Source organism: Lipotes vexillifer, unplaced genomic scaffold (assembly GCF_000442215.2).
Source record: "Lipotes vexillifer unplaced genomic scaffold, Lipotes_vexillifer_v1.1 scaffold1276, whole genome shotgun sequence".
NCBI lineage: Eukaryota > Metazoa > Chordata > Mammalia > Artiodactyla > Lipotidae > Lipotes > Lipotes vexillifer.
In genome coordinates, this window is record NW_006798658.1 from 20896 (window position 1) to 37473 (window position 16578).

At 38.0% G+C, this 16578-nt stretch overlaps 1 protein-coding gene across 1 annotated transcript in view; it reads right to left on the reverse strand.

The window, feature by feature from the left end:
• Nucleotides 1–13536: 13536 nt before the first annotated feature.
• The window catches only part of LOC103090642 (centrin-4-like), a 3408-nt gene continuing 366 nt past the window's right edge, over nt 13537–16578 (reverse strand). The window contains 5 exon segments of the mRNA XM_007470733.1: nt 13537–13626; nt 13834–13968; nt 14573–14701; nt 15098–15191; nt 15193–15280. Coding sequence (XP_007470795.1) covers nt 13537–13626; nt 13834–13968; nt 14573–14701; nt 15098–15191; nt 15193–15280 — 536 coding nt within the window.

A 16578-nucleotide genomic window follows, 5' to 3' on the forward strand; every position in this document is an offset into this window, starting at 1 on the left:
CTCTAAAAGCTAATATGTGAAACAACTGTGTGAAGGAACTGAAAAGCACCCAGTTCGGGTAGGATTGGAAAGGAAAGACTACAGTCCTTGAGAGAAGAGAAGTACTGGAGTGCAGGTCCGCACTCACCATGACTTTCCCCTGAGGGCATTTTCTAATTCACAAAATAGGGGAAATAGGCCCCAAGCAGAAACGTAGGAATCTTAATTGGGCTCAGGGGAAGTAGGTTGGAATCTGGGGCTGCCTAAGTGTCTAGGACTTGAGAGGAAAAATTATAGATAACAGGGATTCAATCAAGGTGGAGTGAAATGAGAAAATTGTCCAAATTCCCCAAGTTTACCCCCTCATTGGCTAACTCCTTAGTTACACATGCCCAGGGTGAGACCCCAAAAACCTCAGCAGAATAATAGCACCTGAGAGAACAAAAGAGCTGAGGAAAAGTTTAATTAAATAGCTGTGCAATGTTGCAAAGATTGAAATTTGAGTTCAAGCCCAGGCAAGATGAAGGAAGGCAGGGGGTGTCGATAAATACCCAGGGCTTTCAGTCAAAACATGGAAGTACTGAATCCTGTGAGTAAGGACAAACCTAAAATATAAAAACCTTGATAATAACTAAAACCATCTCTCAAAAGAATTAAAATAGGGCTTCCCTGGTGGCGCAGTGGTTGAGAGTCCGCCTGCCGATGCGGGGGACACAGGTTCGTGCCCCGGTCCGGGAAGATCCCACATGCCGCGGAGCGGCTGGGCCCGTGAGCCATGGCCACTGAGCCTGCGCGTCCGGAGCCTGTGCTCCGCAACGGGAGAGGCAACGGCGGGGAGAGGCCCACGTACCGCAAAAAAAGAATTAAAATAATCCTTCTGTATTTTACATACCTACTGGAAGAAAATTTAATCTTCTGTGGAGGAATATGATAGCATTTATAGCCTCTCCAATTTTTCATCCATAATACCTGGCTAAAAAAAAAAAACCAAATAACTAAAAGCCATAATTTAAAATAACAATAAAAATAGACCTAGGGATAATTAAGATATTGAAGCAATCATACAGGGACTTTAAAATAAAAATAATAAATGGGTTCAATAAAACAGAGGAAAATATGGGGAATTTCAACAGAGACCTGGAATCTATTAGATATGGTAGAAGAGAGACCTTCTGGTAAACTGGAAAACAAGTAAGTAAACTATACTCAGTTTGAAGCAGAAAGAGAAAAAGGGATAGAAAATACAAAAAAGAATGTAAGAGATATATGAAGAATAGTGATACAGTCTAACATGCATGTAATTAGAGTCCTAGAAATGGAGAGGAAATGATAGTTCAGAAAAAACATTTGAAGAAATACTGGCTAAAAATGTTTCAAAGTTGATAAAAGACATTAAACCACAGAATCCAGACACTGTGAACCTCATGTAGAATAAAAGTATAAAGAAAACCACACCTGGCTACATCAGAGTTAAGCTGCTAATAACCAAGAAAAACAGAAAAATCTTGAAGCACTCAGAGGGGAAAAAAACCACACATTACCTTCAAAGAAGCAACAATAAAGCTGTAAGCTTACTTTTTCAACAAAAATGATGGAAATCAGAACATAACGGAATGGCATTAAAATGCTAAAAGAACAAAAAAACCTTTCTACCTTCTCACCTAGAATTCTGTACACAGTAAAAATATTATTAAAAAAAAAAAGAAGGCAAAAATTAAAGCCTTTTCAGACAAGCAAAAGCTGAGCTTATCGGGCTTCCCTGGTGGCGCGGTGGTTGAGAGTCCACCTGCCGATGCAGGGGACGCGGGTTCATGCCCCGGTCCGGGAGGATCCCACATGCCGCGGAGCGGCTGGGCCCGTGAGCCATGGCCGCTGAGCCTGCGCGTCCGGAGCCTGTGCTCCGCAACGGGAGAGGCCACAACAGTGAGAGGCCCACGTATCGCAAAAAAAAAAAAAAAAAGCTGAGCTTATCACCAGTAGATCTTTACCACAACAAATACTAAAGAGTTATAAAGGCTGAAGAAAATGATCCTAGATGGAACCACTGGCTTGCATAAAGGAATGAAGAGCACCAGAAACGTTATGTGAGTAACTAAATGAATACAGACTGGTTTATAAAAGACAAATAATTATAATATCTTGTAGGGATTTGAATATATATAGAAGTAAAATATATGACAATAGCACAATAAAAGAGAGAGATAAATGGAGTTAAACTTCTTTTGATTATCATTATAATGTAAAATTCTCATTGGGGGAATTGGTAAAAGTACTAATTAAAGGAAAACTGTAATAAGTCTAGGATGCAAGTTGTATTCTATTATTACTTAATAAACCACCCCAAAATTTACTGGTTCAGCAAAATCACAGCATTTATTTTGCTTACAAATCTGCAGTTTAGGCAGAGTTCAGTGGGGACATCTTGTCTTCAGTGGGGACATCTTGTCTTTACTTGGAATCAGCTAGGATGGCTCAAAGTCTGGATGCTGGAAGCATCTGAAGGCTCCCTAACTTGCCTGCCTGGTTAGTTGATGCTAGCTATTGGCTGGAACCTCCATGGGGCTATGCCCAGAACATCTACATGTGGTTGTGCCATGTGGCTGCCTAACATAGCATGGTGGCTGGGTTGGATGCTTAGAAAGAGAGCAAGGCAGAAGCTATATCACCTTTTCTAATCTATCTTCAGAAGTCTTGTGTCACTTCCATTACATTCTATTGGTTAGAAGCAAGTCACTAGGTACAACCCATATTCAAAGGAAGGGAAGTGAAGAATCTTCCTGTTGATGGGAGAAATGTCAAAGAATTTGTAGACATATTTTTTGTTGCTTTTTGTTTTGTTATACTGGAAGAATCACAATTCTCATTCTTTTTTTTAAATTGAATTATAGTTGATTAACAATGTTGTGTTTATTTCTGCTGTACAGCAAAGTGATTCAGTTATACATATATATATATATATATACATTTTTAAATATTCTTTTCTATTACAGTTTATCATAGGATACTGAATATAGTTCTCTATGCTATACAGTAGGACCTTGTTGTATATCCATTCCATATATAAAAGCTTACATCTGCTAACCCCAACCTCCCAACCTATCCCTCCCCCAACCCCCTCCCCCTTGGCAACCACAAGTCTGTTCTCTACGTCTGTGAATCTGTTTCTGTTTCATAGATAGGTTCATTTGTGTCATATTTTATTTTTTTTTCTTTTTTGCGGTACGCGGGCCTCTCACCGCTGTGGTCTCTCCCACCGCGGAGCACAGGCTCTGGACGCGCAGACCCAGCGGCCATGGCTCACGGGCGCAGCCGCTCTGCAGCATGTGGGATCCTCCCAGACCGGGGCACGAACCGGTGCCCCCTGCGTCAGCAGGCGGACTCAACCATTGTGCCACCAGGGAAGCCCCATTTGTGTCATATTTTAGATTCCACACATAAGTGATATCATATGGTATTTGTCTTTCTTTTTCTGACTTACTTCACTTAGTATGATAATCTCTAGTTGCATCCATGTTGCTGCAAATGGCATTATTTCATTCTTTTTTATGTCCGAGTAGTATTCCATTGTGTATATGTACCATATCTTCTTTATCTATTCATCTGTCAATGGACATTTAGGTTGTTTCCATGTTTTGACTATTGTGAATAGTGCTGCTATGAACATAGGGGTGCATGTATTTTTTTGGATTAGAGTTTTGTCTCAATATATGCCCAGAAGTGGGATTGCCTGATCATATAGTAATTCTATTTTTCATCTTCTGAGGAACCTCCATAATGTTTTCAATGGTGGCTGTACCAACTTACATCCCCACCAACAGTGTAGGAGGGTTCCCTTTTCTCCACACCCTCTCCAGCATTTGTAACTTGTAGAGTTTTTAATGGTGGCCATTCTGACTGGTGTGAGGTGGCACTATAAAACTAAAATTAATGAAATAGAAAACAAAGATACAATAGGATAAACAAATTCAAAAGTTTGTTCTTTGAAAATTCTAATAAAACCAAGAAACCTCTAGCAAGATCGATTAAGGAAAAAAATAGGGCATAAATAAACAATGTTAGTATTGAAAAAAAGGGACATAACTAATATGCAACAGAGATATATTTAGTTGAAAAGATTTTCATATTCATTACAAACATAGTTTCTTTCCAGTATTGGCTCCAACGATTAATAGGAGTACACAAGAGATGAAGGTTCACTAGATCCTCCTGTAACTGAATGCTTGGCATCCCTCTCTAGTCTATCAGTGTGTTGGCTGATAACTTCCCTCACCCCAGAACTCTCTCCACATTACTGATGTAAATGACACAAAATTATGATGCCTAACAATATGACATGAATTTTTTTTCAACTTTTTTTTATTGAAGTACAGCACTCACACAAATGCACAAGCCAAATAAACAGCTCAACGGATTAAGACAATGTAAACACTTAAGTAATTACTACACAAGACAAGATATATGAAGTTACCAACACTTCAGAAATCCCCTGCAAGCCCCCTCCTAACTACTACTTCCTCCCTCTTCCCCGAGGTAATCATTATTTTGTCTTTTAGATATGCCTGGGTTTTGAACTTTATAGAAATGACATTTATGCAGAACATATACTTTTGTTCCTGGCTTCTTTCCGTCGATGCTATGCTTGCAATTCATCCATGTTGCTGCATGTGAGTGAATTTGGTTTTTCATTATCATATGCATTCCACTATATAAATATATAACTATTTATTTATATATTCTACTGTTGATGGACATTTAGAGTATCTTCAGTTTGGGGCTATTATGTATACTGCTGCCATGAACAGTTTTTATGTCTCATGGCCCATATGTGCACACATTTCTGTTGGATATATTCCTAGGAATACATGCTGATCATAACATATGCATATGCTACTTTTTATCGAATAATGCCAACTGTTTTCAAAGCAGTTGAAGTGATTTACACTCCTAGAAGCAGTAGTTGAGAATTCTCATTGTTTCACATTCTTACCAACACTTTGAATTATTGGTTATTTTAGTTTTAGCCATGCTGGTGGATTTATAATTCTCTCATGGCGACATTAATTTGCATTGCCCTTGTATTTGTTTCATGTGGCTATTGAAACAAATTATCAGAGACTTGGTAGCTTAAAATGACAGAAATTTATTCTCTCATACCTCTGGAGTCCAAAAATTCGAAATCAGTTTCACTGGGCCAAGATTAAGGAGCCAGCAGGGATACACTGCCAACATGTGAGAATCCATTCCTTAAGTCTTCCACCTTCTGGTGGCTGCCAGCATTCCTTAGCCATATCACTCCAATCTCTGCCTCTATGGTTATATTGCCTTCTCTTCTTCCATGTGTCAAATGTCCTTCTGCCTCTCTTTCATATGGACACTGTGATTACATTTAGGGCCCACCAGATAATCCAGGAAATCTATCTCATAATCCTTAATCATATCTGCAAAGTCCTTTTTTTGTCATATAAGATAACATTCACATTTTCTAGGGCCTAGGACAAGGCCCTCCCAGTCTCCTGGGAGGCCATTACTCAGACTACTACGTTCCTTATTTTGATTAATTTTCACATGTTTTTGATCACTTGGATATCTTCTTCTATGACATGTCTGCTTAAGTCTTTTGCTCATTGTTTTAAACTGGGCTTTTTCTTACAGATTTTTAAACAGTTATTTATACATTCTACATACAAGTATTTAGTCAGGTATATTTATTTATTTATTTTGAATTTTATTTTTTTATACAGCAGTTTCTTATTAGTTATCCATTTTATACATATTAGTGTATGTATGTCAATCCTAATCTCCCAGTTCATTCCACCACCATCACCCCACCACCACCACTTTCCCCCCTTGGTGTCCATACATTTGTTCTCTGCATCTGTGTCTCAATTTCTGCCCTGCAAACCCGTTCATCTGTACCATTTTTCTAAGTTCCACATATATGCATTAATATACGATATTTGTTTTTCTCTTTCTGGTCAGGTATATTTATTGAAAATATCTTTTTCCACTTAGTAGCTTATGTCTTCATACTCTCTGTTTATGAATGCCCTGCAACGTTCATCCGTACCATTTTTCTAAGTTCCACATATATGCATTAATATACGATATTTGTTTTTCTCTTTCTGGTCAGGTATATTTATTGAAAATATCTTTTTCCACTTAGTAGCTTATGTCTTCATACTCTCTGTTTATGAATAGAGGTTCTTATTTATAATATAGTCCAATTTATAAGTGTTTTCCTTTAAAGTTAGTGCTTTTTGTATCCTAATTAGGAATCTGATTCCAAGATCATGATGATATTTTCCTAGGTTATCTCCTGGAAGCTTTATATTCTTATTCTTCATGTATAGATCAACAATCATTTAGAATTAATTTTACTGTATGGTGTGAGTTTGGGGTCATGTTTTCCTTTATTCCTTATGGATATCCTATTGACTCAGAACCACTTGTTATAATGAAAATGTCCCACTGATCTGCATAGTTACATTTGTTTTAATGCAAGGGCCATATATGTATGAGTCTGTTTCAGGACTTTCTGCTGTATTCCATAGGTCCATTAGTCTCTCCTAGTCAGCACCACACTATTTTAATTACTATGGTTCTATAATAAATCCTGATATTCAGGCAAGCTAGTCCTCTCACCTTGTTCTTCAAATGTGTACTGGCCCCTTGGATTTCTGTAAATTTTAGAATCAGCTTGTCAAGTTCCACACAGGCTAGGATTTGGGTTGCACTATATCTATGGATCAATAAAGGGAGAACTGACATCTTTATAGTATTGAGTCTTCCAATCCATGATCATAATAATATTCCTCTATTTATTTAGGTCTCCTTTAATATCTCTCGATATTCTTTTATAGTTTTTGATGTAGAAGATTTGTATAGCTTCATCAGATTTAGTCGTAGGATTTTTATATTTTTAATACTATTATAATTAGTCTCTTAAATTTTTTCATTTTCCAGTTATTTGTACCTGGTATGTAAAAATACAGTTGTATTTATATTTGCATTTGCATAACAGCCTTGCATCAGCAATATATGAGTGCTTTTCACTATTCTGTGTATGCATCATGTCATCTGCAAATAAAAAGAATTTCATTTCTTCCTCTACTGGCTAGCTCATCAGGACAGTATTGAATAGAAGGTAGTGATAAAGGACATTCTGTTGTTATTCCTCATTTCAGAGAGAAAGATTTGAATATTTTGCAATTAAGATGATGTTTGTAGGTTTTGAAGATACCTTCACACAGTTAACAGAAATTCTCTCCTATTCCTGGTTTGCCACAAATTTTTATAATGAATGGAGGTTGCATTTGATCAAGTGTGAGATTTTTTTACCTACTGAAATGATTACATCATTTTTGGGTTTTATTCTAAAATGTGATATATTAATTACATTGATCAAATTTCAAATGCTAAACAAATCTTGTTTTTCTGAAACAAAACTAACTTGCTTAAAATGCATTATGCTTGTAGCTTCTGGTAACAAAGTTTCGCTGACCTCACAAACCAAGTATGGAAGAGTTACCTCTTTTTCTATTTTCTGGAAGAATTAAATATCCTCTTCATTAAATGGCAGAAATCACCAACGAGCTATTTGGACCTAGAGTTTTCTTTGAAGTAACATTTTAATTTTCAGGGTCAATTTCTTGAATAATTAAAGAATTGTTTAGATTTTGCTACATATTCTTGTATCCTTGGCTTGCTGCTGATTCCTAGGCCAGATGGTGATCCATCCAATATGTATTTTCATCCATTTTAAGGTGTTTGTCGGTCTGCTTTTGTAGTTGCCAAGATTCTATCAGCACCAACCTTGAAATCACCCCACTCTTAGTGCTGCCTGAAGCCCAGTAGTTAGTTACTTTCACTGCCAACACCTGCTTGTTAGCAACTAAAATATCAGTCAGAACTCTAGGACATCTATACCAACCAATGGCTCTAAGGAAAGGGTCATTTGAGTGACAGCTTCAGGCTGCAGGAACTGCAAAATGGAACTTTATAATAAAGTTCTTAGGGGTCCTCTCATTGGTGGGCTGAATTCCTCATGATATCCAAGTGCTATGATCTGAATGTGTATGTTTCCCCCCGCAAATTCATGTTGAAATCCTAACCCCCAAAGGTGATGGTATTAGTAGGTGGAGCCTTTGGGAAGTGATCAGGTCATGAGGGTACAGCCCTCATGAATGGGATTAGTGTTCTTATAAAAGAGCCCACAGAGCTCCCTAGCCCCTTCCAATGAGGATACAATGAAAAGCCTGCAATCCAGAAGAAAGCCCTTACTTGACCATGCTGTCACCCTGATCTCAGACTTCCAGACTTCAGAGCCGTGAGACATAAATTTCTACTGTTTATTCTGTGGTATTTTGTTATAGCTGCCCAAACAGACTAAGACACCAAGCTAGAAATATTAGGTAGAAAACTTGCTGAATTTCAGATATGTGGCTGAAAATGAGTAGTCAGAGAACAGTAGCACCCTAATGAATGGTATTGCTGTCTAACTATATTCTCATGTGATAAGTCTAATTAATCTCCTCTATATTTAGTATGGATAGTTGTAATTGTTACTTGGTTACTTGTATATCTAGCAACCCAATTGGTAAGAAGTCAACACACAAGTTTCAAGATGGGGGACTGTATTAGTTATCCCTTGTTGTGTAACTAATTACTCCCAAGACTTAGTAGCCTAAAATAACCTTTATTATCTTAGTTTCTGAAGTTCAGGAATCAAGATGTGGCTTAACTGAGTCCTCCTCTGCTTCAGGGTCTCTCACTGGTTGCAGTCAAGCTGCCAGCAGGGCCTGCAGCCCACCTCAAAGATGAACTAGAAAAGGATCCATTTTCAAGCTCCTTCAAATGGTTCCTGGCAGGATTTGGTTCCTTGTTGACAGACTGAAAGCTTTGGTCCCTCACTTGCTGTTGGCCAGAGGCTACCCTCAGCTCCTTGCCATGTGGTTCTCTTCATAGGGCAGATCAAAACACAGCAGCTGGCTTCACCAGAGCAAGCAAACAAAAAGGCAAGAGAGTGCCAGTAGAGGGAAGTAAACGTCTTTTAAGACCCAATATTGTAAGAGACCTCCCATCATTTTTGCCATATTCTATTAATTAGTAGCCAATCATTGGATCTACTCCACACTCAACAAAGGGATTACACAAGGGCAAGGGTACCAGGAAACTGGGATCACTGAGAGCCACTTCAGAAGATGCCTACCACATGAACTACCAGCCAACTTAGAGACAATATGATCCACATCTAATTCATTGTATCCTTCACAGCCCCCCTTCCTAGAAGACAATCTAAAAACTTTGATGTTGATTAGTGATTGAAATGATTTTTCTTTTAGTAAGCATTATTCTAATTTCGACCACCTTTATGCCTTTATGACAGCTTCTTAAGTTGTCCACGTACTGTTGGATTTGATCTTGCTCCCGGGAGAGGAAGGAAAATGTAGAAAACTAGGTAAGTTTGAATTTGTTCTGGGATAAAAGTAAGTGAATTCTAAGATCTTTGGCTAAAATGATTCAAGCCTTTTAAGTCTTATCATCTTACGTTGTCTGCCTTTATTTGACTGTGAAACCATAAAATAGTCATAATTTTCAATTTTTTCTTTTTTTACAAAATTTATAAATCTCAAAAAGTATTTTTTAAATAAATTTATTTTATTTATTTATTTTTGGCTGCACTTGGTCTTTGTTGCTGTGCGCGGGCTTTCTCTAGTTGTGGTGAGCGGGGGCTACTCTTCGTTGCCGTGCGCAGGCTTCTCATTGCAGTGGCTTCTCTTGTTGCAGAGCGTAGGCTCTAGGTGTGCAGGCTTCAGTAGTTGTGGCACACAGGCTCAGTAGTTGTGGCTCACGGGCTTAGCTGCTCCGCGGCATGTGGGATCTTCCCAGACCAGGGCTCGAACCCATGTCCCCTGCACTGGCAGGCGGATTCTTAACCACTGTGCCACCAGGGAAGCCCTCAAAAAGTATTTTTAATAGGGAAACATTTTGAGATGTAAATACCTCAACAAATTTCACCTCATCTTAAGGAGTAAATTTCTGCCACAGCAGTCATAGAAGCCTGAATATGTTCCAAAATAGCTTAAGAGTTCTGGCCTGGTCCTGGATTTTCCTCTTCTAGCAATATTCCCAGGGCCATTTTTAGAGTTTGAGGCATTTTAGCTGGGTTCAGTCAAACATAAAGCAAACTCAAACAGATCTAATGCTTATAAAACTCTCCCTTACTCCAGCATTGGATTAAATCCAGATCATCTCATCTAAAAAGTAAAGATGATTATTTTTCAAATGGAAAATTCAATGGCATGATAAATAATCACCTTGTCCCCCATTTTTTGTATAATTTTTTTTTTTTTTTTGTGGTTCGTGGGCCCCTCACTGTCGTGGCCTCTCCCATTGCGGAGCACAGGCTCCAGACGCGCAGGCTCAGCGGCCATGGCTCACGGGCCCAGCCGCTCCACGGCATGTGGGATCCTCCCGGACCAGGGCACGAACCCGCGTTCCCTGCATCGGCAGGCGGACTCCTAACCACTGCGCCACCAGGGAAGCCCGTCCCCCACTTTTTAACTCTCAGAATTAGACTACAGTCTCATAGGACAAATACAGTTATTGTGAGAATAAATACTGATAAAAGACACATCATTGCCATCTTACTGTTACAATAGTTTGAACATCTATAGAAATAATCTCATGAAGTAAACTTTTTAAAATTTAAAAACTGATCCATAATTAAAATCAAAAGACAAACAACAAACAGGAAAATACATGCAACACATGTGACAAGATTAATTTCCTTTGTATAGAAAGAGCTTCTAGAAATCAATAAATTTTTAAAAATCCACCAATAAAATAGGCAAAGGACACAGATAGACAATACACTGAAAGGAAAAAAACAGATCCTAAATATGAAAAGATACCCAATGCCTCTCATAATATAATTTAACATTTAAACCTACAATGAGATATGACTTGCAACTTGTTACATTGGCAGAAATCAAAAAGTTTGGTAAGGGCTTCCCTGGTGGCGCAGTGGTTGGGAGTCTGCCTGCCAATGCAGGGGACGCGGGTTCGCGCCCTGGTCTGGGAAGATCCCACATGCCGCGGAGCAACTGGGCCCGTGAGCCACAATTACTGAGCCTGCGCGTCTGGAGCCTGTGCTCCGCAACAAGAGAGGCCACTATAGTGAAAGGCCCGCGCACCGCAATGAAGAGTGGCCCCCCTTGCCACAACTAGAGAAAGCCCTCGCACAGAAACGAAGACCCAACACAGCCATAAATAAATAATTAAATAAATAATATCACCCCTGATTTAAAAAAAAAAGATTTATAAAAAGTTTGGTAATACTTTATCAAAACATGGGCATTTTCATATACTATTAAGAATGTAACTTGGCAAACATATTTTTAGAAGACAATATCTATCAAAATAAAAAATGTTTAAATTAAAATGCATATAGCTTTTGACCCAACTATCTCACTTGTAAGAATTAATTCTACAGATATACTCACATCTATACAGAGACATATGTATAAGGATATTAAGGAAAAGATTAGAAATAAAGAAAATGTCCACCAATAGAAGACTCTTAAATAAAATATAATCTTTACAATGGGATATTATATAGCCATTAGAATGAGTCATTTTATTTGCATTGCTCTGGAACTATCACTAAAATGTATTAAGTGAAAAAATTAATATATACAATGTATGTAGTATGCTATCATTTGTGGGAAAAAAATCTATTCTTTATTCATGTGCATAGGTATATGCACCCTCTGCAATGATCCATAAGAAACAGGTAAAAATAATTATCTCTGAGGAGACCTGGGGCTGAATGGTAAGAAGACTTATTTAGAACTCTTTGAACTTGTTCATGTGTATTTTTAAGTGTATTACCCACTTAAAAATATAAATATTTTAACAACTTAAAGGCCATAATTTTCACATATGAAGCATGTTTAGTAGGTATATCGTTCTTTAGTCTAGAGGAAATGCTACATAATTAGGAATTTAAAATACTGTGAAGCACTTAAGAACATTCATTAGCATATGCCAACCTAGCTTAAATCAAATAAAAACCTCTCTTGTGTTGACAAAACAAAAAACTTTAGTCTTCATTTCAGTTGAGCTAAAAATAAATTAGTTGGGGCAATTAAAGTAACATTTTCTACCAGCCTTTCTTGCTCCAAAGACCATTACCATGTACTTGATTTTAGGAGGAGTTTTGTCCAGCAAGTGGCATCTGTTACCTATTATCAGGAGCAGAAGCCCGAAGCACTTCTGCCCACTGCATCTTGGTATCAGAGCTGCTAAGGAAAACACAGTGCAGTTAAGTACTAGCTGGAACAGTGCTTTACTAGAATAGAGAAAAGACAGCGAAAGATCAGCTTCAGTAGTGAGTGTCAGTTTCCTATAGCCAGCAGGTCCCTCCCAGCAGCCAACACTGGGCAATTGGCCAACACACACCCTTCTTGTGCAACAGAAGAACCCCGTCCTCTCCCCAAAGGGGACAGATAGGCACTGGGGTTGGCCAGGTGCCATATGACACATGTACTTAAGCAGAACAAAGTAGTACACATTGAGTCTGAAATAGAGAAAGATAATTACAGACAAGGTGACAGCGTAAGCTGTAAGGATTCCATCTCTTGGTAAGGAAGTGTTCCAGGCCCAAGGCCCATTCTTATGTGGCCCAGTGGGGGTCAAAAGACTCCCCATAGTTTGGCTCTTTCATAAAAAACAAAATTAAATTACAATAGAGTCATAAAATTATATGAGTTAGAAAATACACACAATTATCCTGAGAGTTTTTATCCACAGGGAAGCAACATAATGAAGAGTGAGGTTATGAGATTTAGAATCCATATTTTATCATCTATGGGGCAAATTAGCAATTTTAAAATTTAAATTCTCTGAACTTTAGTTTTCTCATATGTAGTAAGATGGAGCTAATACTACTGCTTCTAAATAGTAACTGAGATAATATATGTAAAACCCCTAGCACCTGTCCTAGGACACAGGTATTAAATAAATGCTAACTTATAGGGTCAAACGTATGGGGAAATCTGGATAATATAAATGCTGCTTTGAATTTCTTTATAAGAAGAAAATTAGCAAATAATGAAGTTGCCAGATAGTTTTATTTAAGGCTTTACGTATCTGAATAATTGGTTAAAAAGCAAATGTTCATCATTTTTAGAGTTGCACAAAAGGAAAGTAACAGGGAAAGTAATGGCTTGCTTGTCAAATTCATTTGATGTGGGGCTGATTTCCTTAAATTAAAAAAAAAAATCTAAGTCTTTGGACCCTGGGGCTCTAAAAATAGCACTTGGAATTAATACTGTTCTCAGATTCATGGTTCAAGGAAGTCACTACATTTCCTTTGTTTCTTGATGCTACAGATTTAACAACATATTGGTAGAAACATGTAACTTCTCACATGGACTAGATATCAAAAGACCAGTCTGTGTACATAAACCAAACCCTGAAAATGAATACATACAGATATTATGGAACTTAAATACAAACTTGTTAACAACTTGTCAGAAGGAACAAAAAACAGTATTAATAAAGAGTGGTCTTTTGCATCATTCTCAAAAATTCTTCCTCATTTATTTCTCCATCCCCATCATGATCAGCTTCATCAAGCACTTCCTGTAAAATGAAATGTAAATAGGATATGTGAAATCTATTAAAAAGGAATAATGATATAAATGAACATTCAAATACATACTCAAAACCAAATTTTATTTTAAATGTATTTATTAACACAACTAAAGAATATAACTATAAATTATAATAAATTATAATTGTAAATAAGTTATATGTGAAATTATAATTATACAAATAAGCAAAATTTACCTGAAGTTCATCTGTCAAATTTTCCCCTAGTTCCTTAGCAACCCTCTTGATATTGTTTAGTGATATACTTCCTGTATTATCATCATCAAATAATTTGAAAGCCTTCAATATTTCTTCTTTTTCATCTTTTTCACTCTTAAAAACAGAAACAACTAAATGTCATTAGTCTTTATTTATTTGATTAGTCTGGATGTATAGGTCTTTGCGGTTTAGAACAGAGATACAGCAGGTAGCTGAGCTCTATTTACTGCTCTGACTTTTAACAAGTATTCCAATGCATTCACATCTGCCCTCAAGGTATTGAAACTCAGGGTTTATTTAAGTGGAAGAGCCACAGGGTGAAAAAGAGAATCTATCTTATATTAACCTGAGTAACTGAGATCCATTTCAAAAATGTAAGCTCCAAGAGAACAGGGAGGTTGTCTCATTCAATGCTCCCTAGGATACTGCCTGACAAAAATAGGCACTCAATAAATTGCTGATTTCAAGGCTTAAAAATGCTGGCCCCGTTCTCTCTATCCAGCCATATATCCTTATTATTTCCTAACAAAAAACCTCTTCTCCACACTGGACAGTCTTCATTACTACCCTGAAAACATCTTTAATCTTGTTATTCCTATCTATCTAAATCCTACCCATCTTTAAAGACCTACTTCCAATTCTTCCTCTGATTGCTTCAGCCAAAAATTGTAGAAGGCTACTGCTTGTATTTCATTGAAAAAGAAAATCACTACTATACCATTTTTACACTCATTATGGCCAAAAAATCTTCAAAACTAATGGTGCCGATTCCTTCTTTGTCAATTTCAGCTATCATTTTTTAAATTTCTTCTTTCTTTGGTTCAAATCCTAAGGCTCACATTGCAATCTGAAATAGAAAGCAAATAAATTATAATAGGCCACAATCTCATTCCTAGCTCTTAAACTACCTATTAATTACTAGGTTCTCTCTTTTTCACTATGGACTAGGCTTAAACCTAGAAAGTCAGGTCAGCAGGCTTAGGTTCCAATCCTACCGTGCCATAGGATGTCACTGTCACACAATGGGCTTTGGCCTACTCATTCATAAAACAAGAATAAAATGCTTTAACCAGATACTGTTTTGTTAATGCAGGCCAGGCATGTACACTGCAGGGGTAGGTGTCTGAACTGAAGAGATTTTATATCAAGGTTTCAGAAGGCTACTGTTAAAGAAAGATTTAAAGATTGTAACAAACCAATGATAGTTTTTCAAATGTTTTGGAATTATAAGTAATTTCAGAACCTTCAATTCTTTCACATCTCTGGTTCCAGACCCAACAACATCGAATAAATCAAAGCCCTCTTTAATTTCTTGCTTTGGGGTTTCATTCAATTTCTGCTGCTCTTTTCTTCCATTGGCCTGAACTTGTGCGGCAGTTGGATGCCTGCAATAAATACACATGTGGGTAAAAGATAAACTGTGTAACTGGAAAAAGAAGCAGAAGAGTTAATGATGAGCTAATTAAGTATAATAAACATATTCAAGTATCCTATTCCCTATCATATAATGAACTTCAAGAATTTCCCCCTTTCCCTTTGCTTACATTTGTGATTTTAGTTATTCATATCTTGCTGGAAAGCCTGGTTCTTTTTTACATCTTAGGTTTTTCCTTCAAATTAGTGACTTTTGATACGGAAAAAAGGGAAAGAAGACATGCTAGAATAGTAGATGTTATGTCAGAAAACAATTGGCCTTACTTGGTATATCTTTTTTTAATTTTATTTTATTTTTGGTTGCATTGGATTTTTGTTGCTGTGCGCGGGCTTTCTCTAGTCGTAGTGAGCGGGGGCTACTCTTCACTGCGGTGCGTGGGCTTCTCATTGCAGTGGCTTCTCTTGCTGTGGAGCACGGGCTCTAGGCACGGGGGCTTCAGTAGTTGTGGCTCGTGGGCTCTAGAGCGCAGGCTCAGTAGTTGTGGCACACGGGCTTAGTTGCTCCGCGGCATGAGGGGTCTTCCCCGAGCAGGGCTCGAACGTGTGTCCCCTGCATTGGCAGGCAGATTCTTAACCACTGCGCCACCAGGGAAGTCCTTTACTTGGTATATCTGAACAGCAGTGTTTAAGGCATATTTACTCACATCTCTGCCTGTATGTCTCATAATAAAATTTATTTTGTGAGACATGGTTGATTGGAACATCATTTCCTTTCCCACCTTCTCACATACTTTTCTATGTTGCAGAGACTGAGAAATGAAAAAATACATTTTCCAGGTGAAAAATTACTCCAGGGACCTGGAGAAGAATAAATGTTGGACCAATTATCAGTATCTGGGGAAGATGGAGGTCATCTTCCTGCTACTTGCCATTTTCTGCTGGCAAGCAAGGTCCCAGAGTTACTCCTGGGATTCTTCTGCAGCCTCATTTCAGTATCTTGTCTGCAGCTCTGGGTTAAGAAGCAGTGGTGGCAGAGACTCCACGACCCGTGTATCTAGACGCCAGCTTCACATATCTTAAGACTGGTTGTGGCAGCATCGGATTCTTGATCCCTGGACTGCAGATACACTCATCTTCAACAGTTCCAGTGGCAGAGTTCGTAGCTCCCCCGGGCAGTTTTTTCAGAGTTCCGGATGTCTTTCCTAGAAGCCCAGGCCCTCCAACGGTTTTAAAGCATCTTATTCTCTGTATTCAACTCATTTCTGGCTAGACAGCGGTTTCTGTCCCCAACACCGTTGGTAGTAGCGGTTACTGGGCTTGAGGAGGGGAAAAAATGAACTGGAGAACCGC